This window comes from Betta splendens, chromosome 2 (assembly GCF_900634795.4).
Source record: "Betta splendens chromosome 2, fBetSpl5.4, whole genome shotgun sequence".
In the NCBI taxonomy this organism is placed as follows: domain Eukaryota; kingdom Metazoa; phylum Chordata; class Actinopteri; order Anabantiformes; family Osphronemidae; genus Betta; species Betta splendens.
This window is the reverse complement of record NC_040882.2, coordinates 13308987-13336957: the sequence shown is the minus strand read 5'-3', so window position 1 is coordinate 13336957 and position 27971 is coordinate 13308987. Positions and strand designations below refer to the sequence as shown.

The 27971-nt window shown below is 44.3% G+C and overlaps 1 protein-coding gene and 2 long non-coding RNA genes across 5 annotated transcripts; 2 read left to right on the top strand and 1 right to left on the bottom strand.

Moving 5' to 3' along the window:
• The first annotated feature begins 219 nt into the window (after window positions 1–219).
• Window positions 220–3830, top strand: LOC114850098 (uncharacterized). The gene is made up of 2 exons (XR_008693793.1): window positions 220–590; window positions 2618–3830. It is a non-coding gene; the product is annotated as an uncharacterized LOC114850098 (long non-coding RNA).
• A 2370-nt stretch (window positions 3831–6200) lies between these two features.
• On the top strand, window positions 6201–21942 carry tmem102 (transmembrane protein 102). Of its 3 annotated transcripts, none has more exons than XM_029130227.3 (6): window positions 6201–6599; window positions 7833–8044; window positions 18584–18922; window positions 19814–20007; window positions 20166–20378; window positions 20498–21942. In XM_029130227.3, the coding sequence occupies exons 2-6, from the start codon at window positions 7843–7845 to the stop codon at window positions 21095–21097; spliced, it is 1548 nt and encodes a 515-aa protein (XP_028986060.1). In that variant the 5' UTR covers window positions 6201–6599; window positions 7833–7842; the 3' UTR covers window positions 21098–21942. The 3 variants fall into 3 exon arrangements, with proteins under 3 accessions (XP_028986060.1, XP_028986077.1, XP_028986068.1); XM_029130244.3 differs by lacking the exon at window positions 6201–6599 and adding an exon at window positions 6609–7274; XM_029130235.3 differs by lacking the exon at window positions 6201–6599 and having other exon boundaries at window positions 6610–8044.
• LOC114843577 (uncharacterized) lies at window positions 11383–15020 on the bottom strand. The gene is made up of 3 exons (XR_003783603.3): window positions 14880–15020; window positions 14734–14792; window positions 11383–11518 (listed from the first exon to the last, which is right to left on the bottom strand). It is a non-coding gene; the product is annotated as an uncharacterized LOC114843577 (long non-coding RNA).
• Window positions 21943–27971: the final 6029 nt, after the last annotated feature.

Here is a 27971-nt window from a genome sequence, read left to right as displayed (position 1 = left end):
TGACAAGCCGCCTGCTCATGTGACCGATTATTTTCCATGTTGTTACCACTTTCAGACAGAGGACAGATTGCATTAGCGTTTACGCCTCTGCCGACCACCTCGAGGGATCGTCTGAGCGCATACACAGTATCTGGTTCAACCGAAGGTCCTGCTGTCGGAACCTTAGGATGGTTTAATGGACAAACCCATAGGATTCGCCCCTGACAGTGGCCGACTCGTCTGACTTCCTCGCCGTGGGCTCGTGAACGGGAACCTTTAGGAAGTGGCTGTGTGAATCTAGCGGTCGATTCGCCGGGGGGCGGGCCCTTGAGCGGAGGCCGCTCCGGCTGCGCGCGACGCCAACGAGCCCTTGATCACGCGCCGCCAAATCCTCGTCAGAATTCATAAGGCGCCCGGAAGCTGCTCCAGCAGCCGGCGATCACGCAGCCCAGAACACTCGCGCAGTCACGCGTCTCCGACTCGACACTTTGAAGTTTGCGGGAGACACCTGAATGAAAGTTGCACAGCGTCGAGCGCACGTCTGAAGCGCCGTCATCACATTTTCAGCTACTTGAGGGGAAAAACCACGCGATTCGCTGACAAGATGTGAGGTACAAGATTTGAGCTCTTTCACGCCGCCGTCGTATTTTGAGGTTATTTATTTCTCTCCTCCTCAGCCGCCGACTTTCAGACACGCGGATCCCGCACCTCTGTGTTAAAATCCATTAATTGGATCACGACGCTCCGCTCTGGCACAGCGCGTCTAACGTGTGAGCGCGTGAGAAATGGAGAAATGTGGTGGGAAATAAAAGGAGACACTTCTTTCTACGCCCTAATCTCCTTTAGCTCAACATCCCAGGTGCTTCGGATGAAGCTATTTATTCCTCTCAGAACGCATCTGAGCAGCGCGCGTCTTCTCCTTTCATTAGCGTTCTGCGTCATTTAGTTTACGCGAAGTACATTCAATATCTCTGCACCCTCTTCAGCTACAGCATCTTCATCAAAGCGACCAACACATAGGACAACTCCAAAGGTCCTGCGTTTCCACCGGGCTCTCACCTTTCTCTGACCTCCCAGTCCTTTCTCTGACCTCCCAGTCCTCCACTGGCCCTCCTACATCCACGCATCCAACTCCATTTGCAAACAAAACTTCTACAACCAAATCCACCGTGGCTCCAACACTTGATTAGTGGAAAAGTCCTGTGCTGTTGGATGAAAAACAACAGGTCACCGGCAATTCTTACTGCTTCTGATTTGCTGTTTTCCTGCTACAGTTGCTCTGAATTTCGCCTGTTTAGACAATAAATATATGTATCCGCAGAATGTTCATCCTACATCCAGCAGCCTAGTGATGCTTGTTACTGTATGTCACTTTACAGTCTCATGGATGCTACGCTCAGTCTGGATGAAAGCCTCGCTCCTGCTACCACACACTGAGATGATTGAATTTTCTTGAACAAAAGACAAAAAAAAAAACCAATAAAACCCATTACACACTTGTCTTTAATTCGTCTCCTCTAAGGTTCTCGTTCCCTTGTGCTACTGCCTTTCTGTTGTATTTATTGCTTCCAATCCCTTGGTCGCTTCCTTCATTGGTCTGTGTCCAATCGTAACAAAAACCACCTACAGCACCAGAACCTGTGCCGCTCACTAATTAGCATCATATATCTAATTTGTTTAATCTGTGCAAAAAAACAAAGTGAGCAGCTGACTGCCTGCCAGGCTATTTCCTGGCAGGATCCCCGTGGAGCCTCCGCTGGTCGCTGGGCGATTGCTCGGGGAAAGGAAACAGAGGGACTGAGCAAAGCAGTTTGCATTGTGTTCTGGACTCACATTCAAAACACCAGCATCCGCTAAGAGAGAGGAGGGGGGGGGGGGGGGTTAATGAAGAGCTAGTGAGTATGGGTGTTTTTTTTTTTTGTTTTCTGTGACCATCACAGACATGTTCACTTGTAAACAATAAAATCACAGTCAATTAAAATCCCCCAATTGCAGGTAGTTCTCTCCATATAAATATATGCGTGCAACTCAAAACCAATACTCCTTTTGATGGTGGACATAAAGCAGGGAAAGCGCGGGTGAAGCCGAGACGAGCGCTGTGAAACCGCTTTTTCCTGCTGCGACATTAAAAAATATGACGCGAAGAAGCATATTTGCTGGTGATTAAGACGCGTGGTAGTGGAGGGTGAGTGATCGGTGTCAGCGGAGACCTGTTATGCCGCGGGTGAAACCGTAAAAGCTAATAAGCTCCAGGTCGAGTGAACAGTTTTTATGAGCGTGCCGTGTTCCTGTTTAATCCACGCAGCATGAAGCAGGACGGTCTCAGGCATAAACTCTGCCTGGGACTGTAATGTTGTGAGCATGAGAGGAAGAAGCGGCACAGATACTAGCAGTAGATATTGTTAATTATACCTCCAGGGACTTCCTCTGCATCTCGCCAGCATTCCTTTCCTTTATTTCTCCACTCCAGAATATATTACCCAGTCAAACATTTTCCCCCGTCTTCCCTCTCTCGCCTTTTTCTTGTCTTTCCCTGAAGACGGATTTAATTACATCAGCCGCTTCTGTGGGGAGCAACGGATCCTCGTTCCATCGATTTCTTGATCTGGCTTGTTTTTTTTTTTTTGTTTTTTTTTAGTCAAGGATGAAGAGAGCGATCGTGTGGAAGTCATCCGTCGTGGGCGAGCGAGGTGATGGAGAGCTTATGGGAGCTGATGAGAAGAAGGAAGGACGTGGCGTCCAGTAAAAAAAAAAAGGGCCTGGAATGAAACACTCCCGCCTGTGATTACCCAGAGCCTCCTCGCCCTGTTCACACGGAGCAGGGGACACACAAACACCCCCCACGCAACACAGACACACTCAGGCTATATATTAAAGTGCAGGCTGGATAATACAGCCCGCAGCGGGACCAAATCCTCCAGACGTAGCAGCTGGGCGCTCCGTAATGGCCGTCCGGAGCGCTGCCACACATCCAGGTCCCCCACCGCTGACCTTTTCAGGCCACTTATATGATGGCCGGCGCTATTACACCCTCAGATAGATTATTCCCTCACTTCAATGGACACTGAGGCCCCATCACTATGGCCCCTTTTCACAGCTTTATACCCAATAAATTCTCCTCAATCTGCAGCACGGGGATGACGGCCATGCATCAGCGGCGCTGGGGTGGATGACGCCGAAGGGAGCTGCCACTGTTGCCTTATCACCATAACGACTATCAGCGGCGGCCATCGCACGGAGTAATGTAATGTCTGGGGATTGTTATTATCCAGCTGGGAGATGAGCGGGTGGGTGGCGGCAGGGGTTTGGGTTACACTATGTACATGAACGCCGGTGACAGATTAAAGATGAATGTAATGCGTCACCTGTCTCGCGTGGTCATAAAACATTCCAGTCTTGAGTCATCAGAGCTGGAGATAGAGGCATTTTTTCTAACCTTGAGAAGAAGTCACACTCTTTTACTCCCTCGCATTTATTCCACAGCAGGAGTCTCGGTTTGAATGAAGAGTTTTTATATGAAGAAATGTGAGAGGATTCTAAATGTAGTTCTCAGTCCTCTCCACTTGTACAGTCATTCTTCATGAACATTCCAGCGTCAATGTGCTGATAACACAGAGACGGGAACAGCTACAGAGTGTTTGTTTTGCAACAATCTTGATTTAATTTGACTGGTTCTACTTAGTTTGTTTGTGAACTGTTCTTATTGCTTACAGTACAGTTAAAGAAGGTGTACATCACTACGTAATATAAATAGACCAATACCATACTCACATTTTAACAAGTAATCTGACGCTTGATTGTATTTCTAAAAATGTGTAGTATAAAAAATATTAAAATCGAGTTAAAGATTCCCTCACAGTTTCATAATTATGTTTTCATCTCACCTGTAGAGTCCAATATTTTGTTTATTACCCCATGTTTTAAAGGAAAGTATAAAATGTGTGGGAAGCTGAAAACCAAGATTTTCTTTCTACAAACGTCTGGGATTCCACTTGCTTCGGGCAAAATGTAATCAGTTTTTTGATTAGCAAGTGTAACACTGCATTGAATCATATTTGCTCCTGGTGGTTTTGTAAATATGAAAAGCAATTCCCAGTCCCAGTCACTCACAACATGGCTGCCCAGATTTACCAGTGTTTGTTTTCCCTTCTTAATTAATGGCACTTGTGAGTGATCCAGAACTATTACAGTGAAGCACCATCAAACTGACTAGTTCAGGTTCAGCTGGTGGATGATGGAGATGACGCCCTGAATTTAGAGACATTCAAGGGTTTATCTGTGGTTTTTGAGGAAGGGAAACATTAGTCACTACTGATGGCTCCTCACAAAAGCTGCCCCATCCACCACTTTAAATGGTTGAAGGCTTACTGTACTATGGACTTTTATTTACATCAGTAGATATTTATTTTTAAATTGCTGCCACAACTGACACTATCATGATAAACCACAGTAGTGGATCATCAGAGGAGATAAAAACTATAACAGTTTTAGTGGTACTCGATTACATTAAATTTACACTATTACTATTGCCAACACCTCATATTTCTTCCTTTTGCTCATCAGCGCTCCATTCTTACTTTTAGCTTTACACCTGCGTCTCTCAAGCTTTTATAACCCATTTTTCACTATTTCTGCTGATCAAGCACTGACTCAATGTCAAAGACTGAATCTTTGGAAATGACACCATCACCTGACCCGAGGCGCCGCCACTACGAGACTGTAATTTCAGCAAAAAAAGCAAAAAGGGAAGACTTTCAGGATGGCGCCCATTCATCGCCGAGGCGGGGAAAATGTCAGGGAAGTGGGAAACGTTTTTCAACTTCTTTCACATCGGTGGAAAAGAGTTCAAAGAAAGGCTTCACAAAAAGTAAGGAGCTAAAGTGGTTGCTGAGGGCCAGGGATGTCTCTTACCTTTCATTTGCCAGCCAGAAAGTGTCACTCCGTCGACTTGCTCATTAAACGCTGTTTGGTGCAGCATTATCTTGATAAATGTTCCACTTATACCACCGAATGGGCTGATGCATCACACACTGTATGTCACTATACAGACAGTTCTTGCAGCAGTGTGTGTGTGACTGCCGCGTGTCAGGTAGCAGTGATCCATCGGTGAGGCCTGATAGGTTTTTGCAGACACTATCAATCCAGAAACATTTAGCACTGGTGCAGGAAATGAATAACTTGGAGTGGAATGCAGACAGTGTGGGTCCATTAAACTGAATATTATTAACTGTGGGAAGCAACTACCAGAGGATGACAACTTCTTGCACCGTACAATGAGGAGTGTACGTTTTATCTTATTCAACATGAGGATAGTGAGAAATAATTTTTTCACACATTTAACTTCACTCTGTCTATTTACATGTTAAAGCTGCAATTAGCAACACTGGGGAATGAAGCTAAGAAATCCCACACTTGAACTCCTGCTCTATCCTGCCCTTCGGGTGTTAGGAGTTATGAAATTATAATAACTCAGTAGTTATGGTGACCTGGTAGCTCAGTAAGCAGATGATCAGCCAGGGGTCCCAGGTTCAAGCTCCGCTTCTGCTACAGTACAAGTCACCTCCATGGGATGGGCTAAGATGCAGGGGATAATTTCCCAAATGTGGGAGTAATAAAGTTATATATTATTATTATAAAACTTAATACAGTAGGTAATATATCTGCTCTGCTGTTAAGATGTCCAGTGAGTTTAGGTGTATGAATGGTATAAATAAGAAATACTCAGACATTAAAACACAGTATATGAACTTTATTTTCCATTTTTTACCAAAACAATTTGTTCAAGAGTTGAAAACCACCAATTTTAACAGTTCATGGTGAATTTTGTTGTTTTGTGTGGTACAGTAGTACAATCAATCAATGCATCAAGCATTAAAAACTGAATAGAAAAGAAATGTTTTGTGTACAGCATGGTGTGTGATATACATGGTGTACTGGAGAGCAGTTGATTGTTGTTAAAGAATGTACTTTATATAAAGTTTATCTACTAAGATTAGTTGTTGATTAGAATTGCTGTCAGCTGCAAATCCATCTTATAATGCAACAACACATATGATATCGTCATCTGCATTCTATCAGCTAATCACACTCCCAGACACATGAATAAATATACAAATTGTGCCTTTTCCACGCACCCTGCTGCTGTGCATTCTTAAACTTTTCCTAATTACACAGGAATTCCATTCCGTGAGAACGCGTTTCCTCCTTAGCTCCATAGTGTCCTGTCCGCAGGTGTTTTAACCAATCAAAGGGAGGGGACGCAATCAGCTGCTGGACTCCTTTCACGCACAACAACACGAGCGGCGCCGGGGAGAAACCGCCCCGCAACCTCATTCCTGCCAGATCTTCTTAGCGAGGACGCGGACACGCATTTAATCACAAACCTGCCCTCACAAATCCGTCGGCGCTTCAGCAGAGGAGTGCGCGTGTGCCGCACGTGCGCCTAATCCCGGGATCCTGCGAGTAGGACCGTGATTTCTGGGCTGGTGTTGCCGGGGGGAAGGCGGCGCCGGGAACCTGTTGGAAATGACAGCTGAAGCAGGCGGACTGAAGCCCGGCGATCATAACAACAGCGAAGCTACGAGATAGCGAAGGAGCGCTCTCCCGTCACCGTGATAAGGGTGTGTGTGTGTGTTTGCGTGTGTTTGGCAGTTTTAGCCTGACAGCTAATCATTTCACCCCCCGATCCGCGACTCGCGAGCTAACGACACGCGAGCTCAACGCATGTGCGCGACCGTGTGTGTCTACAGCCCTTAACGTGTGTGTGTGTGCGCGCGCGCCCGTGTGTTCGCGTCCACGTCGTGCGCGAGTTTCGTCCCTACCGTTCCCTTCTTTCCTGTTAGCTAGCACGCTAATCTTATCAAGCTGCTACTTGGCTAATATTGGCTAATCAAAGAAATTAGCCTCGGTGGGCGAGGCACCGTCCCGACGTTACACTCGCGGTCTGCTCCGCTAAAACGCCACAGCAGCGTTTATGTGTTTGTCCGAGGCAACGCAGGCCAATTCATTGTGTGCTACGAATTGTGTAATTAGTTAAGCTAATGTTTCCTAGCAGGCAGAAAGCTGGCTAATTTGCTCGGCTATTAGCTTAGCAGCTAGAAGCTCGCTCGCTAATTGACCCAGTTCGGTGGGGCAGAGACGTTCCACTCCACCGAGCTTTGTTTACACCACAACTTCACTTTCAGCCCGCTACTTTGTGCGCGTATTTAGCAGCGTCACTCTTAAAACGGCAACAAAACGCGTCGTTTTAATTATTCATCAAAGCATCCACTTGAGTTAAACCCGGCTACATCGCGGTAAATCACTAAACACTAATGTGCTGGAATGCAGAGGCAAAGCGCTCCTTGACCTGTTTATAAAGTTATAGCTCAAACCACTTAACCCTTAGTCGACGTCCACTTTATTTTAAATGTCAGAGACAAATTTAATCTTGTGCTTTTCTTCTCGTCAGAAAACAAACAACCAGACTTGGTTTAAGTTGGACTCTAACAAATAAACATGCATCCAACTTTTAGTAGTCCTGCTAAAACTAGGCATTAGGCTCATTAACAGGGCGTTGATCCATTGGCATCGTATGTTTTGCTTGTAATATGTTTGTTTTTGTTCCCTGAAGTGACCTGATTTTGAAGTGGACGCGTCTCATGATTCACACAAGGCAGTTGAAAATAAGGCAGCCGTTATTCAGTGCAACAACATTACATCAGTTTAACCACAATGCTAAAAACAGTACAGAGCTCCGCTGTGGGTTCTGGGCATTGAAGCCGCTACTGGTGTCGACGGCGAGGCCGAATCGTTTGTGATGCTGGATCTTTAGCACAATCAAAGTGAATCTGTCTTTCCCCGCTCCGATCCAGGGTTGTAACGATGGAGTCCCTAATGAGCGCGGTGGCACCGCGGTCCCCAGCCCCTGCCAAGAAGCTGTCGGAGGTGGACTTCCGGTCAGGAGCCACCCTGGAGCAGCTGTCGGCGCAGGTGTCCGAGCTGGTGTTGCTGGAGCAGGGCGAGTTTGGCGATCAAACGGCCTTGGAGGTCCACACAGCCAAAGACTTTATCTTCAACATGCTTGGTACGTCGACAAACAAAGCACACTGGATTAGACTAATGCCCCACATCACTGCAGAGCTGCGATGCACTGAGAGCCGCTGCTGTAAACTGTTGTTGGAAAGTGTGGCACGATACGACTAGTGATTATGTGGGCGGCGGGTTTAGCGCAGAAAATCCTGTTTGAATTCTACTTTCTGCAGTTTATTTTCTTGCTTGACTGACACTCATGCATTTCAAGTTAACAAATAGCTGCACTATATACTGTGTACTGTAGTCTTTTCCATCATACATGTAATGGATTTTGATTTGAATGCAGTACTAACCTTTTGGACAGCAATTATTCATCGGGACAACAAAGGCTCTATCACTTAACTGCTAATAAACTCGACGGCTGTTGTGACGAATTGCATGGAAGACATTTAGAGCCTCGGTCACTGTGCTACTGATGCTGGGTGTGTGTGCGTGTGTATGTGGAAGCGCCATTTGCTGGTCTTTCGTTCGACACCTGATGTATGGCCTTTATAAATACATAGTTTTTCACGTGGAGTCTTGGCAAAGATGAAAACAGAAGCATAACTCACAGAGAAGCGCCTTCATTGCATATTGTGGACTCTGTTCCTGGCTTTTGCAAATTTGGTTATACATGTATTTAGTAGTCACACTTTCTTACTTCAGGAGGTGTCCGGTAGCAGCATTAATGTCCAGTGAGCTGATTTCTCTGTCCTGAAATGTCTAAAATATATATACATGTAATTAGTGATGCAGCTCATAATTTTGCTCTTTTGTTTTATGGTGCACTGTTGTAAGAAATCACTCAACAACTTCTTTTAATGATCTTAAAATGCAGCTAAACCTTGGCCTGTCCCATCACTGATACTGTATCCCTCACTGTCTGTGATGAGATGCAGACTAAGCTCCTCTTACAACAGACAGTGTTAGATTTCCAGCCTACTGCGTCAAACTCCTGGGCTCCAAGTATCTGCTGTCATTAGTGCATGGCGACTTTGTGCAGACCCATTCTGTGACTCATGTTGTGACACAGCATGACGAACACGGTGACTGCTTTAAGCTTCCTCTGCATGGAAACGATGGCCCAGGTACAATATTGTCAGTTTAATCCTCTGGCAGACATATTATCACAGTGAAAAGGAGAGGTTCCCCCTTGTGTCAGTGTGTGAACGTAACAGTTTGAGACATGCAGATTTGACGTCTTTCAGACGTCAATTCAATTCTAAATGACATGTTGGATTTAAAACACGGCTGTTCTGTGATCCATATTTGCATGGCACCTTTCTACTCTGTTGTTGAGGCTTGCTGATGTACATGAGTGATCTGAAATACTGACACAAGCTCCGCCTCAGGTGTATTGTTCTAATTGTCAGTCGCTGAATGAAAATTGAAGTCTGTTTGTTTGTCCAATAGGTGGCACTCTACCCCCTCCCTGCTCTCACGTCAGCGTCGGCATCCTCTGTCACACTGGAAGTGAATCATGTTTGACCAGTGTCCTGACATATTTGTGTCGTTTACTTTCACATTCTCTAATGACCCGTTTCCGTGTTCGGGTCCTTTTTTTTTTTTTTTTTTTAAACTCGCACATTCCCCTTGTACCGCGTCTTTATTTTCCTCTTGTTGTCACACACTTAAGGTGTCACTGACAGATTAGCAGTCAAGCATTGCTTCACAGACATCTCTGGGTTCTTGTGCTTCAGTCGTCTCACAAAACTGAAATAGCTTTGGCAAACAGGCCAAATTCCTCAGGGAGAATCCAGGTCTGTTTTTCCTCCTGTCAGTTTTCTCTTTTTTTTTCCTGCAGAAACTTTATTTTTTACTTCTTTTCCTTCTTGTTCATGATTTCATCTTTCACAATGCCGGCGTGAAGCCCTCTGCCTCGTCTGCTGCGGCGCTCTCTTGGATTTTCCTGTACTTCTCTCAGAGATGAGGCGGGTGCTGGCATAATCACCAGTGGTTTGTTGGCATTTTGATATCTTGTGCCTTGGCGCCTGCTGTGACAGCCCAGAGTATGTGAGAGGGGGGAGGCAGAAAGGAGGGAAATGGTTTGTGTTGGACTTACTGTAGGAATATTAAGTAAAGTATGCAGAGACAGCTGCATTAACAACTCGGTACCTCTCAAGACGCAGCGGACCATGAAGGCAACACTGAAAACAAATGCCATGTGTTAAGGGCCTTGTTGCGGCGTGTCAGCCTACTGGGGGACCCTCGCCGCTACCGCATAGGTGATGGTGTGTGCACACATGTGTGGATGCTGAACATGAGTGACTGTGGCTGCGCTTGCTAGGCTTTTGTAAAGTTTAAGCTGCTGAGGGATCTCCACTGGGCTTTGCAGACTGTCAGGGAAAAGGGGAAGAGAAAGGAGATTAAACTCACACACACACACACACACACACACACACACATGCACCCAGTGAATTTCTTCACAGGCTGTCAGATCCAAGAGGAGGCTCTTATTTACCCTGCGTTTGAGTAAACACTGAGCTTTGCCTTCAGGCGAGCGCGGTGGGGGCTACTGTATATATATTTTGAAAAACAAAAGTCTGATGAAGGCAGAAATAGATCCACACTGCCGGCGAAGCAGAAGATCTGGCGCTCGGCTCAGCTATCGCCTCAACCCAGAGTTTAGATCATAAAGTTTGTTAGCTTGCTTGAGAGAGTTCAGTTCAGGGTTCATCGTCTCCTGATGATGGCAAAACCTTTTGATCCAGGTTTTTAAAAAGTCATGAGCACTGTACTGTTGTTTCAGCCCCAGTTTGGAATTTGTTATACATAATACAAGAAACATAACCTGTTGCACAAGGAGATTTTTAGAACCTGTTGGATGTTTGTTGTTTTGAGTACACAGCAGACAAAAGAAAAGAGGCCACTGTACCAGTGCAGGAAATTTACCTGGATGATTCAGGGTCTAAAGCTCAAAGGTTCATGGTCAGAGGCCAGTGCTTTGTGAAAATGTAGATATGATTTGGATGGAGGCTACAGTGCAATCAAATATTAGACTGCATTTCATTTGTCTCTTATGCCCACGGCCTGTTTTTCTTTTCTCGTTTGCCAAAAAAATTAAATTTAAATCAGGATGGAGCTGGCCGTGATGCGAGTATTTATTTATTTTTTTGTTCTCTCCTCCTATTTATCTTTTACACAGCTCTCTTTTCTTTTGTGAACCATTGCTGGGTGAACTCATAATTTCGTTTGTACCTGTACAATGACATAATGAAATAAAGTTCTATTCTACCTGTTGTAGAAATGCACAGTCCACAGTTCATCTGTTCCTGCAAAAACATCTTCAATTGTTTGTCCCTCTGTCCGACTCTGACCTTCACATCTGTTTACCGGCTAGTCATCTCGTATCATTATTTGCGTTTCCAGCAGTGATAGTTGGAGGCAGTTAGACGGGGGTTGGCATCAGTACTGTAGCTCCTGAGTTGCATTGCTCCAAGTTAGTGAGGCAGGGAAGTCAAAAGTTCACCTTGATCTGTGGTGGAAACTGAAAAAAAACAAAACACAGTCAAAACAAAAGAAAGCCTGCTTAAGTCTGTGTGCATTAGTGATGTAGCAGGCCCTGCATATTTATCAGTTCCACTAGAGTCCCACAGATTTTCTATGGTCTTGCAGTGTTTAGCTTCCACTTAGCAAAAAGTGATGTCTATTTGCTGTAAGATGTACAGTAAACCATTGTCTGCACATAAAGAATGCCTTATTAGTCATTGTAATTCCAGGTTGAATGAATCCAGCTTATAAATGCTTTTGAAAGACTCTGTTTTGACATTTGTAATATTTGGAAGTCCTCCTGAGACTGTATCATTTCCTGTTGGGTTTGTTTTGCTTCTCGCATTCATGCGAGTTAACAAAAAGAAATCCTAAAGTCACAGCAGAGCATCCAAAGTTCTCTCTCTGCACTTTAATATCGGGCGCGTTTTATTTTGCACTAAATTTTTCTCTTCTAAAACTTTTTGTGACATCTCTAAAGGTTCACAAACTTTCACATGATGCAATGCATATTTTATTTTGGAGGAAGAAGCTCAGCCGCAGTTGAATCTTAAGCACCACAACAGCGGCTGTGTCTCAGCTGCTCGTTTCGCCTGCTGCGCCGTATGGTCGGCTAGCTCCGGCCCGTTAGCACAGGTGGACGTCGCCGTGATTCACAGCGCTGCGCTGTCGCCTCTGCTGCGACTTCCTGCTCAGAGTCGACTCGTAGTTTGCCTTCATTTATTTACTTATTGTGTGATTTTGGATCGGCTCGGGCGCCCACATGGCCCGCCTGGCTGATTAATTTTGTGTTGGTGCCAGTTTGGATTGGCGAGCCCGTGTTCATCTGGCAGCCAGGCCAGTTTCATGGCACTGCAACAGTAAATGAGTGAAATATTTGAATGCGATTATTTAGGCTTTGTTTGTGCTCAGTTTTCGGCGCCCTGGTGCCAAGCAGCACAGATGAGCAGCATCTTGCCTCGATGGCCATTGTTGTTCATTGACACCTTTTTTTTTGGCAGCATTAAATGGTTAGATTGTCTGACACCTCATTAAAAATGAATGCGAAGCGTAGATGGGTTAGTGTTCATTGTACGGAGTTCACAGCCTCTGTTACAGGAGGCTTTATAACAAATCTACCAGCAGCTGTCGGACGTCTCCTATGACGACACATGGCAACAGACTCACATCACATCACTCATTAAACGTCTCTCGTTGTATTTAATTAAATATGACTTGACTGAATTTGGCAGTTTAACTAAAATGTTTTCACACTGCCTGACAGGTTATCTGCCATCCTGCTCATTTTAATAACTGAGGCTGACATTGTAATTTCTGCTTTTTCATACGCACTGCTGAACCAAGAAGGGGAAAAAAATCATTTGGGTAGTAGCTGTCAGCTGATAACAGCATCTCACGTAGCGGCTGACACTTTTCAGTAATCCTTAATAAAAAAAAAAAAAAAAGTATCTTCATAATGTGATGAGCTGTGCTGCTGACGGATAGTTTGTCTTTCATTTCAAACGGGTTCATTGAAATGTTTGAAGACTTACTGTTCTCGTTAGTCTTTAAGAACTATTTTGACTATTCTCATATCTGTCTCCATTTGCTCAGAGAAAGCTTCACTGAGCCTCTGCTCAAAATAAAACATGAAGGATGAAGAATTTCCAACTGCTGAATTTCCTAACAGACTAAGTGACTAAGCCTTTAATATAAAAATCAGCTCTAATTTTGCCTCAGTCAGTGAGCGTAAGATTGAGCAACCCTCTGGCTTCATTAAGCTGAATGTTGCTTGTGACACAATATGAGCTGAAATGACTCTGGTACCAGAGGAACACACAGACGTCTCTTCTGAGTGTAGATCGAAGAGCAGAAATGTTGGAATTAAATGTACACGATAATGGCCTTCACAACATGAAGTCTGAACACTCTGATGTTTTCTGGCTGCTTGGCTTGCTAATTGCTTATAATAGAGCCTGAGGAGGATGTGGGTTTATATAAGGTTAAGAGTTAATTACTTAATAATAGGTTAATGTAAGATTTAATTGGACTTTACGAAGGCTTTCGCACTCCTTTTGCCCTCACTTAATGGAAATATCAAAAGTTGCAATCAATTGAGCCTGCTTTCTTAAAGGGCTGCTGTGGCCATAAGATGGGAAAACCAGACTGCTGTGACACTTTTTTTTTGCTTCGGTGATAATTGCCTGTCATTTAGCGGGACATGAAATCACAGTGTAGCTGGCATCAAAGGCGCGGTGAGAAGCTGGAAGCCACTGACAGTTTCCCGCATCTTCTCTCTCTCTGCAGGTGGTTTAGACACACCACGTCTGTCATCACCCGCAGCCCCGCGCCTTGTATTAAACACATTCACACACTGTCAAGAGCTCACAAACACCTGACTCAGTGATCTGACGCCCCCCCCCCGTCTCCCAGGCTGATGAAATTGGAACTTCTCATTTGTCGCCTTCTAAAAGGCCTATTTTGGAGCTAATCTCCTGCCTTGATATGAATTCATAAACAGCGAGCAGGTGGAATGGCTCACCTTTCAGCGCTTGTCTGGGATTAATCCTGCTATTAGCGTGCGAAGCCGGGCTGCGAGAAGTGCCGGATGAAAACCACCGATACCATCTGGCTGAGACTACATAGGAGTCTCTTGTAACGTATTGAATTTCTCCTTTTGGGATGCGACGCCTTTTTAAAGTGACTGTTATGGCCTGCCACGCTGTTATATTTGATTTTTATTGTCTAGAGTAGCAGTGAGGTCACACAGAGGTAGCAGAAGTGCAACAACGCTTGTGAATGTAACTTTCAAATAGATTTTCTGCTTCTCCTCTGTTTACTGCTCCCAGTGTTGAATGAAGGCGACTGTCCTACTTCAGTACAGCTGCTAACTGAGCCTCAGCTTTTAAAATCATGTAATCATGTAGAACAGTGACGTTACGCTGAAACAGATTTAGCTACTAAACTATTCAACATCTTTTGAAAATACGTCTTGATAAATTTAGCATTATGAAAAGCGTATTTTTATAAACTCTGAGGCTCTTCTCTTGACTCAGATCCTGCAGTCTGCATTGTAGAAAGTGGACCCTGGATTTCTATCTTGCATTTATGAATGTGATGAATTTTTAACAACATGAAGATTGTGCATAAACCTGTGCGTTTTCATTCCTCCACAGCCTTGATTACTAATTATAAATCCATGTATTACTAAATGTGATTATCAGCTTTGCCTACCTCTGAGTTGTTCCTGCAGCCGTTTCTTTTTGAGCTGCGTCACCGTTCTTTCACATTCCCTTTTAGTAACAACAACACACCCAAGTTATTTAGAGCAATCCCATTTTCCGGAGAGACTTATGGATCTATTTTAGAGTCTATCAAACCAGATGTGTGGCATCCTATTCTGACTCTGCAAAGTTTGTGATGGAGGAAGAAGTCGTTCCCACAATGCCTCTGCTGTGGATCCCGAGCTTTTCTTAGCAGAGAGCAGGATAAATATCTGGAGACATATGTACTTGCGTTCCATAGTGTACTGTATGTGTGTTCAATTTAGGGGCATAATGTTCTGCTTTTGTTTGAATCATTAAATAAAAACACTTTTTTAAATCATTTTAAAACTAGTGTAAACAATGATTGAGGCACCAGTTTTTCTCCAATACCTGGAGCCTAACAGCAAACTGTTTATTGCATTGCATGATATTACACAGTAATGTATTGAATTGTAACACACTCACAAGACAGATGACAACAGGGCTTTCTAGTGCACATAAATTATCTATTGATTTTGAAATCGTATTAAATTAGTTTTTCAAATACTGTCATTTCAGTTTTACGTATTGTCATACTTTTAGGGGGGGTTGAAGTGGCCCGCTCAGAATGATGAGTGGGTAGCTGCGCTTTGTATATAAATGTATTTGTCACTCAAACCTTTTACCGCATTTCCTAAAAATCTCATTACTCTTTATTGAAGCGTGATGTTCTAGAATATGTTGATCTTCTCAAACCTTTCCCTTTGGTGCTATTTGGTAGTTGGTGGTTTGTTAGGAGTGGGGATGTAAGGTCGACGTGTCTGCAGATCTTTTATGTGGTTTGTTTATGTGTTTATGGTAATTGCAGTCATTTCTCAGCATTAATGTTGTGACAACTTATTGATGACAGAGTTATTGATGTTTTTCCGCCAACCTAGTCTCCTGGCAAAGGTTATTTTAGAAGAAGCATTTTGCAACCTTGAAACTTGAAAGTACTGTAGTATGCAGCTGTATTAGCCACATAAAGGTTTACATTATGTTCTACACTCTATTTATTATTTTTGCTTTCACTCCTAAAGAGTTATTTTGACGACGTCTTTTAAAAAAAAATATATATTTCGCTTTTTAGTTGATTTAGTTATAAAAACTTTACTCTGCTTCTTTATACATTTAATAAAAAGGGGAATAAAACAATCTTTAACCATGTACGTATCAGAGCTTGCTTTTTTATTTAGAGTCCACTCTGGTGGCAGGCAGAGCCACGTGGATGAAATGTGCCTGTTTACAGTACATACCTGTGAGCCTGCAGTACAGACTGTGAAGGCTTGTAGCTTTTTACAGGGAAACTTCCCCCTAATGGAAATCTACATTGAAAGACGTCTTTTTAGAGGATTAGGTTTAATCCGTGGCTGTGAAACCAGCCCAAGCTGTCTCCATTCCAGCTCGATTCCCAGACTCTTCGCTCGCTAGCAGATGCCCAGCAGAGCAGCGAGCGACGTTCATAGGAGAGTTGGGATTAAAAAGTAGATTGTGTTCCTTGGAACTGTCTCAAACATTCTGCAGCCAGCGTGGAGATTGGAGGAGTCTCTCTAATTGATGGAGTTTTTCCTCTGCGTGCCACTCGCTGACTGAAGCCAATGCCGGAGAGATAAGATGCTTCTTATTCCCTTTTTCATCACTCTTTTCCTTCTCCACGCCTATTTGACCCAATTCATCAGTGGCAGATAAAACCGAACAAATCAGAGGAGTCGCAGCTATAAATTTGTTGCCCTCTGGCTGGCGTCTGATCCGTTCTTTCCTATGACAGACTTCTTTTTCCCCTCTCTGCTGTCCTTTTGATCTGCCCATTCCCCTTCAGATTTCAAGTTCTGATAATCGATTGGTCCTAATTTGTTTCACAGGATGCATGCACAAACACTGTCTTCAGAGGGGAGAGCGGTTAAATATGAGCCTGTTTGAGCAATTATTCACTTTTAGTTGTTAAATATGACTTTGTTGAACTTTTTGATTCTCAGCATGTGTCAGCTACTGTAGCTCTTACAGTATATGGAGCAAGGGGACCTTGATGAGTTTTTTGGCCTTGAGAGAGTCTATCACTTTTTTATCAGGTGTTTTATTTGATCCATCGTAAGGAATATGATATTTAATCTATGCCAGTTAAAAATGCATAAATTGAATATTCATTGTCTAATAAACACATTCAGGCAACGCAGACTAGAGCCAAAGCCTTGAAACTCTCTGGACTGTCGAGGTCCTGAATTGTGCCTCAATAATTGCTCTGAGCATCTGAAGGTCATTGTGTCATTTTACTGTAGCAATCTGCCCCATAAAAGCAGATAATGTTTCTCCATTTTCACTCTAGCTTTTATATAGGGAAACTGAGGTGAAAGTGTTGCAAATGCTACTGTACGTACAGTATGTGGAACTGGAATGAGGGTCTGTGCAGGGGGAGCACCTACTGTAGTTAAGACTATGCCTTGGTAGTCAGGAGGTAGGATGATTCTGCAGAGAAATATGAACATCCTGTTTTCTTTTCCTCTTCGACTTTTCTAGTGTTGGTGTCAAACAAGCCACTTTCATTTGAGAGATTCTCATCAGGACTATTGTGACTCTCGTTTGAGACTCTTGCATTCGGGTGTTTTTCCTGCTCCAATGTTTCCGTGGAACCACAGCCGATAGGTCAGCATTACTGTCTGAGGTAAGACTGAGGTTCTGTTGATTCATTTTCACATAGTTTCATACCTGGAGACACGCTCCCCTCTACATAAAAGCATCAGATGGCTTCCTGCCACCAAGGTTGTGCATCTATATAATTGGATTGGATGAGTCATGTTAGCAGCTTTGTGCACCCACTTAACTGCTCTGGATTGATAAGCAGTCAAAGTTTCACAGTCTTTCTCCTGTGAAGCCTTTTTGAAGTGTCCATGCTCTACATTTGGCTGAGGGTCCTAGCAGTTAGTTATGGACCGGCACAGGTTTGGCCGTAGGATCAAGTCTTTCTGAGTTGCTCTTTTAAATTGGCAAAACATAATTTACTCGGCTCAAGTACTGTGCTTCCCATGGGCCCAGCGCCTGGGAAGTTCACAACATAGCTAAGTAGCCATAAAGGGATTTGGAGTCAAGTTTTCCTCGTCTTTAAAAGTTCAATGAGTGAGGAAGGCTGTTGGCATTCTTGAAGACCATGGTACAGCTGGGCCTAAAGTATGGTAGAAATATAATAAGATGATCATATGCTGGATTTCTCCCACTCTGACTTCCTTGAAAACTCTCTACTCCCACAGCTCAGCAGCCATCATACACTATGGATGTTAGCTGGCTGGGATTATTATTCTTTAATATACTTGTTACAAGCTGGTTTCTTATGATCTTCAACACTGGCAATCCATCTTCCAATCATGTCCATCATCCTTAGTTAGCCATTAGACTGAATGCTTTGCAGAGTAGTTCCGTAGGCAGGCAATTACATTTATTTATCATTACTGTCCAGCCCTTGGTTACCCACACTCTTACTTATGTTAATATTCTGCAGTTCTCATACCCGTAAATATATGCACAGGGCATTTTCTAGTGCTGCTAACTTTTTATATTTCAGTGCAATTACCTGTCTGTGTGTGTCTGTGTTATCCTGAGCTTATTTGTGCACCTGAATATGAAGTTTATTTAAATATGTCTGCATCTGTGAGCAGGGGAAAACACTTTCCAGAACCTTTCTGGTCATTGCTCCTCAGATCAGTTCTGCTGGTGTAAACACGTCTACAACTCCAAATGGATCGGAATATGAATTTTACTGATTTTGATGGGTTTCTGCTTTTGGTTTCCTCCCCATCCCCACTTTACAGGCTTAGTCCAAAAAGTGGACCAGCGCCTCCCAGTGGCCAACGAGTACCTTCTGCTGTCCGGTGGAGCTCGCGAGGGCGTCTTGGACCTCAACCCTGAGGATCTCGGGGACTATGCCAGAGGGGCAGACTTCGACCTTGATTTCACCCTACTGGTTCCTGCGCTGAAACTCCATGATCGCAACCAGCCAGTCACCCTGGACATGAGACACTCCCCGCCCTGTCACTCGTGGCTCAGCCTCCGCCTCTGTGACTCCAACATACTGTCCCGCTGGAGCATTTGCTGCCAGGAAGAGAATGGACGCCCCATTGAGGAGGATGAGGAGGAAGAAGTGGAAATGGGTAAGGAGAAAAAAAGTGGGAGGGTAAAATACCTGGTCCTACACAAAGGAAAAAGTTGAACATAGATGTGATGTTTGGAGAAAGAAAGATAAAGGAGATACTGGTTAAAATAAAAAAGGCTAAGAAAATACTGATGAAAAAAGAACAGAAAGAATAGACCAGCAGTAAAAATAAAGATTGACAAACTGATGCAGTAGATGGAAGGATGGATGGAAAGGACAAGGTACAGCATAAGAGTGGACAATGATCATGGTACTGGAGCAGCGCAGGGAACCGGGGATAGGAGTTGATCGAATTTTTCTCATGTTTCTCTCCGATAATTTGATGCATGATGTTATGATGCAATTTTGCTTGGCGAGCGGCAGCAGAGGCCCATTCCTTGAAACGAGAAAAGCCCTCCCCAGATAATAACCGCTGAAACATTTATGAGTGTAACTTAACAACTGAAAGATTACTCTGCGGCTCCCAGATTACACTGCGGCATCGCTTGCGAGTCTGAAACTTCTGAGACGAAAAACATGCATGACATTTATTGATATGAATCTCTTTATTTTCAGCAAATTGGAATATGTGCTTCACACATTTCCTTTTTATAGTATTCGTTGTCACTGTTTGTGTTGATAGTTGGGGGTGATTTAGTCAGGCCCAGTTGAGAGCGTGTTCTTTCATCATTGGACCCCATTTGGTCCAATTGGTCTACCTGTTATTCTTCCTCATCAATATTATCCCTATACTACTTAACCAATAAATTATTATTTTCAAACAGGAGTTGGATAGAGTAGCCTGTAAAGCAGTAGGAAATCACTGACAGCCTCAAAGCATTTAAAGATCTTGACTTAATGTTCCTACGTATGAGACCCTGATTTTGTTTCTTCTCTTTCCTCTGAATAGGTAAAGGCTCCATCCCCTCCCTGGACTCTCCTCAGTCTCTGGATGGGTGCTACTTTTCTCCCACCCTTGTGACAGACTGGTTCTGGAGTGTGGTGAGTGAGGCTGTTGAGGAGTTGAGGCGCAGCCCCCAGAGAGGCATCCCCACCCCAGACAGACTTGAGAGAAATGGACCCCTCGCTACCATCATCCTCCAGGTACACGGTGAAGCTAAAACCCCGTTGTGGACTCAATTAATATTAGGGGAAAATGTAATTCAAATGTTACTTATAGGTAAAGATAAAGGATTTTAACCATTTTAAGATGAGAAAAAAAAGAGTTAATAATGTCTTAATATTCCCTTTCTTCCTTGCAGGCAGGCTCCAGCCGGGTGTTGTATGACCTGCTGCCAGTGGTGTCGTTTCGAGGCTGGCCTGCTGTGGCCCAAGGCTGGCTGACTGCCAACCACTTTTGGGATGGTAAAATCACAGAGGAGGAGGCTATATCTGGCTTTTATCTGTTGCCCTGCTGCTCTCCGCTGGGTGGCCGACCTGACAGAGAGTGGAGGCTGGCCTTCTCCCGTAGCGAGGTCAGTGGGGGATTTATGTCTTTGCTATTTTTCTCCCCCATTATCGCACCCTGCTCTTGAACTGCATTACCGGTGTTAAATACTGTTATTACTTAAAATGTTTTTTCTCTCTTTATCAGGTCCAGTTGAAGAAATGCATCCCCTTCCCCATGGCCCAGGCTTTTCAGGCAGCCAAGGCGGTGCTGTCTCGCATCTTGGCCCGTCCTCGCACAGGGCTCAGCCTCTACCACCTGCGCACTCTTCTTTTCTGGGCCTGCGATCGCCTTCCTACTGCCTACCTGTCTTGCACTGATGCCGACACCCCTGGTCGCCTCCTGCTAGGTCTCCTAGACGACCTGGCTCACTGCATCCTAAGTAAAAACTGCCCAAATTACTTTTTGCCTCAGTGCAACATGTTGGAGCACCTGACAGACAGCCAGGCACTGCTCGTGGCCAGAAAACTAGCTCACGTGCGCTCAGATCCCAGCGAGCACCTCCGTGCCGCTCTGGATCAAGCCCAGCAGGCAGGCCAGCTGAAGAAGGAACTAACCGCAAGTACCAATGGCCACGGCTCCCCCAGACACCACCCCACCAATGGCATCATCTCGCCCTCGGACGACAAGCTGGCTCAGCGATTGCAACAGCTGGTCACGGAGAACCCCGGGAAATCCATATCCGTCTTCCTCAACCCCGATGATGTCACCAGGCCACACTTCCGCATCGATGACAAGTTCTACTGATAAAGACCTGCTGCGGAAAAGATGTGGAAAAGTGTGTGTGTGTGTGTTCAACTTACAAACACACTACTCTAATGCTCTGAGAAATGACATCAGAGGGAGCGAGAGTCAGGCAGGTGTTTGCTTTCTCTAGAAGATTGAAACTGAACTCGCACCTGTCCAACATCCTAAGGCTGAACAATGCACCAAAGCCTTGCTGCTTAACTTTAAACCAAAAACACACATGTCCTACTACTGACAAATGGCGTCCATTTGAACAGGCGTCATACAACAGGCGTGATGTCACCGAGCTGTTGCCACGGAGATGGCCCTCTCCTAACGAGCTGGCCTTAACAAGACTTTAGTCATGCGACATCCGTTGAGTGGCGCTAAACGGCGTGTTTGTGTGTCTTTGTGTGTCTGTGTGTCCACGTCCAGGGTTTCAACTTCTTTTAACAGTTCTAGAGACGGATGGGGAAAAGCTTTTTGATTGCTGCGTTTCTCCCCTTTGTATTTGAGATCAGTGGGGTATGGCTGAACCCTAGGTGTGGCTGATGTAACTGAATGTAATGTTGTGAGGAGAACTGCCGAGTCTTTGAACAAAGAGTCTCTTCTCTTTCAACTACAGTTTAGCCCTGTTTTTTTACCCTAATGCCTCAATTCACACCATCTTTTTCACTTTAATTTTTAATCTTTCTCAGGTATTTTAAGGTACTCGACTCCCTTCTAAGGTCTTTAACTACATTTCATGCCTCTTACATTTCACTGGATGATGGAATGTACCAAAGAGCAGCATCATTTTTTAGAAGGAAACATGCCCTATATAGTTCTAAACATCTCATTTGATGACTCATATGAGTCATAGTCAGAATGTTTGACTTGAGGACGCAAGGCAACCTAAGTCTTAAAACTGTAAATTTCAAAACCAAAAAAAGTAAATTTTAAAGGAATGTGTGTAATGGCTTGTGACGCATGTGTGTGGAGTTTAGCTTTGGTAAAGGGGATAGCGGGTTTTCAAGTCACCTTGGCAAATAAGAGCAGATGCTAGAGCAACATTTCCTTCGGCCTTATAAGGAGTCTTCCTTGGCTCCTTTACATCCCACTCTGCTCTGATTGGCCAGCTTGTGTTCCATTAGGAACAGAATTATCCATTGTTGGCAATGTATCTGAAAATCCTGCTGCCAGCAGGGTTGTCAGCAGGTTGTGAGAAGGGTTGTTACTGGTCTGTAGCCATTATGCATTGTTGAGTCAAAGTACCGTCTCAAGGTAAACAGTTATTTTTCATCAAATCTGAAAAACGTTTTAAGGTACATACAGAAACGGCCTTGCTTGTTACTGCATATGCTGCTAGCAAGCAAGGTTACACAGGAAAGAAATGTAAAACACACAAACACAATAAATTCATGAATGTACAAAATAAATTCATGAATGTACATCGAAAAGCTAAGGGAACTTTCAAAGACTAGTGAGTGAATATCCTGGCTGACTGCTGTGTTAGTTCCATTAGTTCAGCTACTGGCCCTGTGACTCTTCACCAACATACACTTATTGGTTAGTTTGAAAAAGCAATTACACATAGAGATATCAGTCTGAAAGTTTGATGTAATGACAAGTAAAAGATGCTCGACAAAATATTTGGGTGAGACAGGAAAGTTTGTACTGTTCCACTACCACCTACTGTACAGTGTGTTCATACTTGGGCTTTGAAATGATATTCGGGCCCGGAGGTTAATTATTAGATTCTATGATGGATTTCTTACAGAAGTAACAACATTGTCCAAAATCCTTGACATTTCTTCTGGTTTTGTTCAAATGAGTTTTCCTGGCTGAGCAGACGTGGCCTCTTCATGCTATTGTGGACCTTTTCTAAGGCATTCAGAACATTTCAGACCTTGTGTATAGAAATGTGAGGAATTGAGTAAGCAGCGCTATATTGTCAACTGAGCACAAATACAGATATAGAATTACCCGAGCTCATTTCTCCATCGTAGTCACGACCAAGTCGAGGTGTTTTTCAGTCGCACAAAGAGCCCAGTAACTTGTTATCGAACATTGTGGGAGCCTGTCCATTAATAATTGTGTGTGCGCGTGTGTGTTGTTCGATTTGCTTTAGACTGGTTCTGACTTGACTGATTCTGATAATTGTCCCCTGTCTCCTCTGCTTGGCTGGTCGTTTTTAATGAGCTTGCTCTGTGTATGCGCCCGCGCTAGCGCTCGCTGAGAGTCGAACCGCGCAGCAGGATACAGGCACTCACTCAGATGCTGCCAGCAGAATTATCCCCTCAGTGGGTTAGTCACTGGGCCCTATCGTTCCTCAGCAGATGGAAGTGTGTCCACAGGGGGATAGAGGATGGATATAGAGAGTGAGACGGGCTCTTCTTTGGTTCTTTGAAGCAATTTAAAGTGGACAGCTCCCCGTCTCTGGGCCTGTTGCCTTCTCCCTCTGACTACTTCTTATTTTGTGTCCCAGCTATGCCTCTTCTGTTCCCTCTCCTCCTTCACCCAGCTGAATGTCTCCTCAGAGTGCTGGCAGAGGGTTCTGTCATTTAGTACCAGGGCATCAGAGCAACAGAAAAGCTCCTAAAACTTGCTACTGCTCCAACCTGATGTTTACAGCGCTCAGCAGATCTGATTTCAAGCCGTACAGCTGGTGAATGGCTCCGTGGTAATGGGTGTAGCTACTTTACACCGGCAGTAACCGTCTCCCTTCCACTTAAGTTAGTTCAGAAGTTTTGAGCTTGTAAAATGATCTAAACACTAACCGCAAACTAATCTTTGGATCAGCTTGAATTGAATTTGGTTTGCGACACCTACTGTAAGTTTACTAGTGAAGTTAGTGCAATAGGGGCTAATTTGAATGAAGTCTTTTTAAGCTACCGCTTTTCATTTCCTGTGATACAGTATTTTCAAAGTCCGGCTCTACAAGTGTCATGTGCTTACTATTGAATGAACACCTTTTATAGTGTGTATGTGGGCGCGTGTGTGTAAACAAACCTGAGGGGAACCCAAGTGTGTTTTCATGGCAGACAGGTTGTGTAAGCAGGTTGTGCATTCAACTGCCAAATGACTGACTTTTGAGCACAATTTAAACAATGATTGTTATCACTCTTAATTGTTTTTAAAGAAAACACAGCTGATAGTATTTATTATTGGAAGGTTTAGCTAAATGAATGGTCATTTTCATATTTGAGCTGCTTGTGTGGGCCCTGGTTTGTACCTTTACTGGCCTCTGTGGAGATTAGACCCTGAAAACAGTCAACGACTTTTTTGAGAACACAACATTTTTTAAAAAAAAAAATATCCTCCGGTTCTGTACTTTATGATGTGTCTGTTTCTACAGTATATGCAAAGAAGCCCCCTGTGGAAAGGCCTGTTGTAATATAGAGTCACTGTGGTTGTTGGGGGCGGGGGTCAATATTCTCTCTCCAGGGACTGCATGAAAACAAACGACACAGTCAAACACAAGGTCTTCACCCTGTTCTGGTCTGTTTTCAATCACTGCTGTTGTTTCAAGCAAAAATGTTAAGATTTACGTTTCTTTTTGAAATATTAATGTAACTACTGTTAAATGACAAAATACTAACTGAATCCAATGAATGTATCCACCTTATCTCTTTAATCAGTTCTCCACACTTAACTTTATCACGAGATGTGCTCTGGACTGTACACGACTGCTGAGATAAACGTCTGTATTGAATCACTCCACTGTTCGAGAAATTGAATTTTATATCTCCTTTATTACTTGAGTTGTTCTTTTCAGATAAGTGCAAGTTATTTTCTCAGTATGAGCTGATTTGCCGTATTTATTTCTCTTATTTTCTGGGGTTTGTATTGATTAATGTTGACGCTTTAGCATGATATAAATGACTACATTTCAAAACACTATGTGGAAATACTACCATAAAATGTTTGGGGTTGAACATAATAAATAAAATAATTTTGAAAAGCTTTTTTTCACTGTAAGTGATGGTTACTTGCAGGATTTAATAGAAGTTGCAACACGTAACTCAGCCAAGAGAGGGCGCTGCAGGACAAGTTTCACACCAGTCTGCAGCGCTGTGTCGCTGTGTGCAGTGTATGATGTTGTGCACAGAAACGCAAGCTGATAATGAGCTGCTGAACCTGAAGTAAAGTAAAGCTACTTACTTTTAAAAACTTTACGTTTTATTAATGATTGCAGATTGCACTTTTCCAGATGTTTAATGACCCCAGTACATTCATTCTGCAGACGTGTTGTGTTAAATAGTGATTCTAGCCCCAACCCCACTCGGTCTGATGTGAACGGTCTGCCTCTGAGCTCTCGTGTGTGTGTGAACTTTCATGATTTTTTACTTGGATATTTCAGGATCATGGCATTTGGGCACTGATGAACTCCTGATTTAAATACTGCTTCGATCGCCTTCGCATAATGAGCAAACACCATGGCTGTTACACAGCCGTCCGGGATCACTCGCAGCAAATGGGAAGGTAGTTGCAGACTGCTTGTGTCCCCAGGTGATCCCTCTCAGTAGACATCACTCAGCACAGTAGTTGTGTGAACACACCATCATATCATTTTCCATTAAAGCCCCAAACCTAATGCAGACGCTGACAACAGCACTCTGGTTATGTTTATTAGGAAGATTATGATGGGTGGTTGTGACGTTTACGGATGTGAAGGTGCACATCACTGTGAATACTGCGTATGCAATGCAATCACAGCACTGCCCCTTACTCTTAAAATGACTAGGTCTGAGTAAGACGTTCATTTTCGTTGTTTCACACACACTATTTCAGACGGACCCAGACACACGCGTCATTTTAAATTCCACTTTAAAATATAATAGGAGCATCATCATCATTTCACTTACTACTTGAGTGAACTGGATGAATTCTGTCTGGACCCAACTAGATCACCATCATGAGGTGTATTACTGATCCTCTGTAGAGTTGAAGCTGACACCAGCCAGACTCCACTGCTAATCATTTTATCATGCTGATAATAGAAGTGAAATAATTAGCATCACTTTACGTTAGCATGTTCACCTCCTCCCTGCTGTGTGACGTCCCAGCGCTTTAGGTACAGAAATTCTATAATCACTGAGCTAAGGATCTTCAGAACTCATCAGTCCTCCTTTACATCCTCTTACAGTCCATCCCATTATTGCATCCGAATGACCTGAGAAGACTTGGTGTGTGTGCGTGTGTGCGTGTTGATCTGATGGATTCCTGTCCTCTGCTCATACGTCTCTCTTATCTCAACCAACTGACCTAATCTGTCCTGTACAGTGACAGCGGTGCCTCGGGCCTCAGGGGGCCTGTTTGTGCGCACGTGTGGTTCTAGAGGCGTGTGTGTTGGTGTTGGTCGAGCTCTATAGCACTGAACGCCTGCTACTGAGGACATGCGCACGTACAGTCAGTGCCAGTGGGCCGTCATGACACTGCAGCCCCATCCTGAGTAAATGAAGAGGTGTGTGTGTGTGTGTGTGTGTGTGATCACAGCCAGTGAGGAGCCGTGTACTTAACTTACTGTACTGGACCTCCGTGGGTTTTGTGCTGGTCGCACATCTTTTACTCCAGTGCTGTGAAGCTTCAGCTGGTCCTTTCTGGCTGAACTGCAGAAGTCCTCATTACGGCCTTTGTCACAGCTGGCTGTAAATCGCACATCGTTAACCTGATAGAGCTCGGGTCTGACTGGAGCTGCAGTGGCTTCTAGGGTTGCGCCTGCAGGAGCTGTTCTAAACTCCTAATACAGTTATCAGGATGCTTCGCTAAATGAGCCGACTAATATCTGTCATCTTGAAATAAATACTGTACATCTATAATGAAATATTAAAGCCAGTTGTTTGGGGGGGGTCAGTGGACCAGTCCACCGCCTGTCTGGACGCTTCCCGTCTCCCACCAAAGAGCGCGTCGCCGAGGGAGCAGCTCATTCAGAACATCAGCAACATCTGGACAGAATGAGCCGAGAAGCAGCGCGGCCGCGGCTCCCGCTAAAGGTCGGCCGCGCTCTGAAGGGGTCGCACGCGCGGGGCTCCAGCCAGAGTTGTGACACGCCGGCGCTGCGGCTGATTTAATGCTGTTAAACACCAGCGGGTCCCATTTTCACCAGTCGCCCGTGTCGAGCTGCAACTAATCTCCTGTGCTGTGCGAGGTGTGGAACCCTCGTTCGAATAAAGGCCCACGCGTTTGGCTGGGAGCGGGGGCGGAGGCGCCAGCGTGGTTTTTGCACCCATTGATTTCTGACACTGTAGTCGATGCCGTTGACTTTGTGGCTCGGCCAGAAAATGTGAAACCTCCAGCCTTGAGGTTTCTCGTCTTCGTCTCATGAGAGGAGGGAGAAAAAGGAAGCGGAGCGTCTCTGGCTGAGAGAGTTTCCCCCCCGCTGTTCTGGACATAAGCACTTTTTCTGTGGGGGCTGTCATTACTTTGGGCCTGTCATCAAGTTTGCTCAGACCGGGGGGTTTTGCTGCATGTGGGAGTTTTTGGAAGGAGGTTTTTTTTTTTTGTAGAATTAATCTCTGTCACGTCTTTGTTCCTTGCAAACATCTGCCTCTGTTTTCATTTACACTCTCTGACTCTACGTGGAAGGCGTGTCGCCAGCATCACCTGCACAGAGATATCGCATACTGCAAAATGACTGTTTTGATTGAAGACTTGTGTATTTTATGTATTAATGTGTGCATGTTTACTGCGCTGCTGCTCCTATGGGTCCTGAAACAACCGCAACAGCAACACTGTGCGGCCAACGTCTCCAGGCTTTGATTGAAATTTCAAATTGTTACTTCAGGCACAATTCAATAGCACCAACCCGATATGAAAGCGTTCACTGACTACTGGAACCCTTCGGCCAAACTTGGTGTTGGTGGTGCAGTATAACATGCACAGATTTATTTATTATTTCTCCCGGATGCCTTTG

Excerpts from the sequence above, each read along its gene's own strand:
- tmem102 (XM_029130227.3), top strand. The coding sequence starts at position 7,843 with ATGGAGTCCCTAATGAGCGCGGTGGCACCGCGGTCCCCAGCCCCTGCC. Across the intron at positions 18,923-19,813 it reads GGAGGAAGAAGTGGAAATGG|GTAAAGGCTCCATCCCCTCC; the intron begins GTAAGGAGAAAA and ends TCCTCTGAATAG. Across the intron at positions 20,008-20,165 it reads TCGCTACCATCATCCTCCAG|GCAGGCTCCAGCCGGGTGTT; the intron begins GTACACGGTGAA and ends TCTTCCTTGCAG.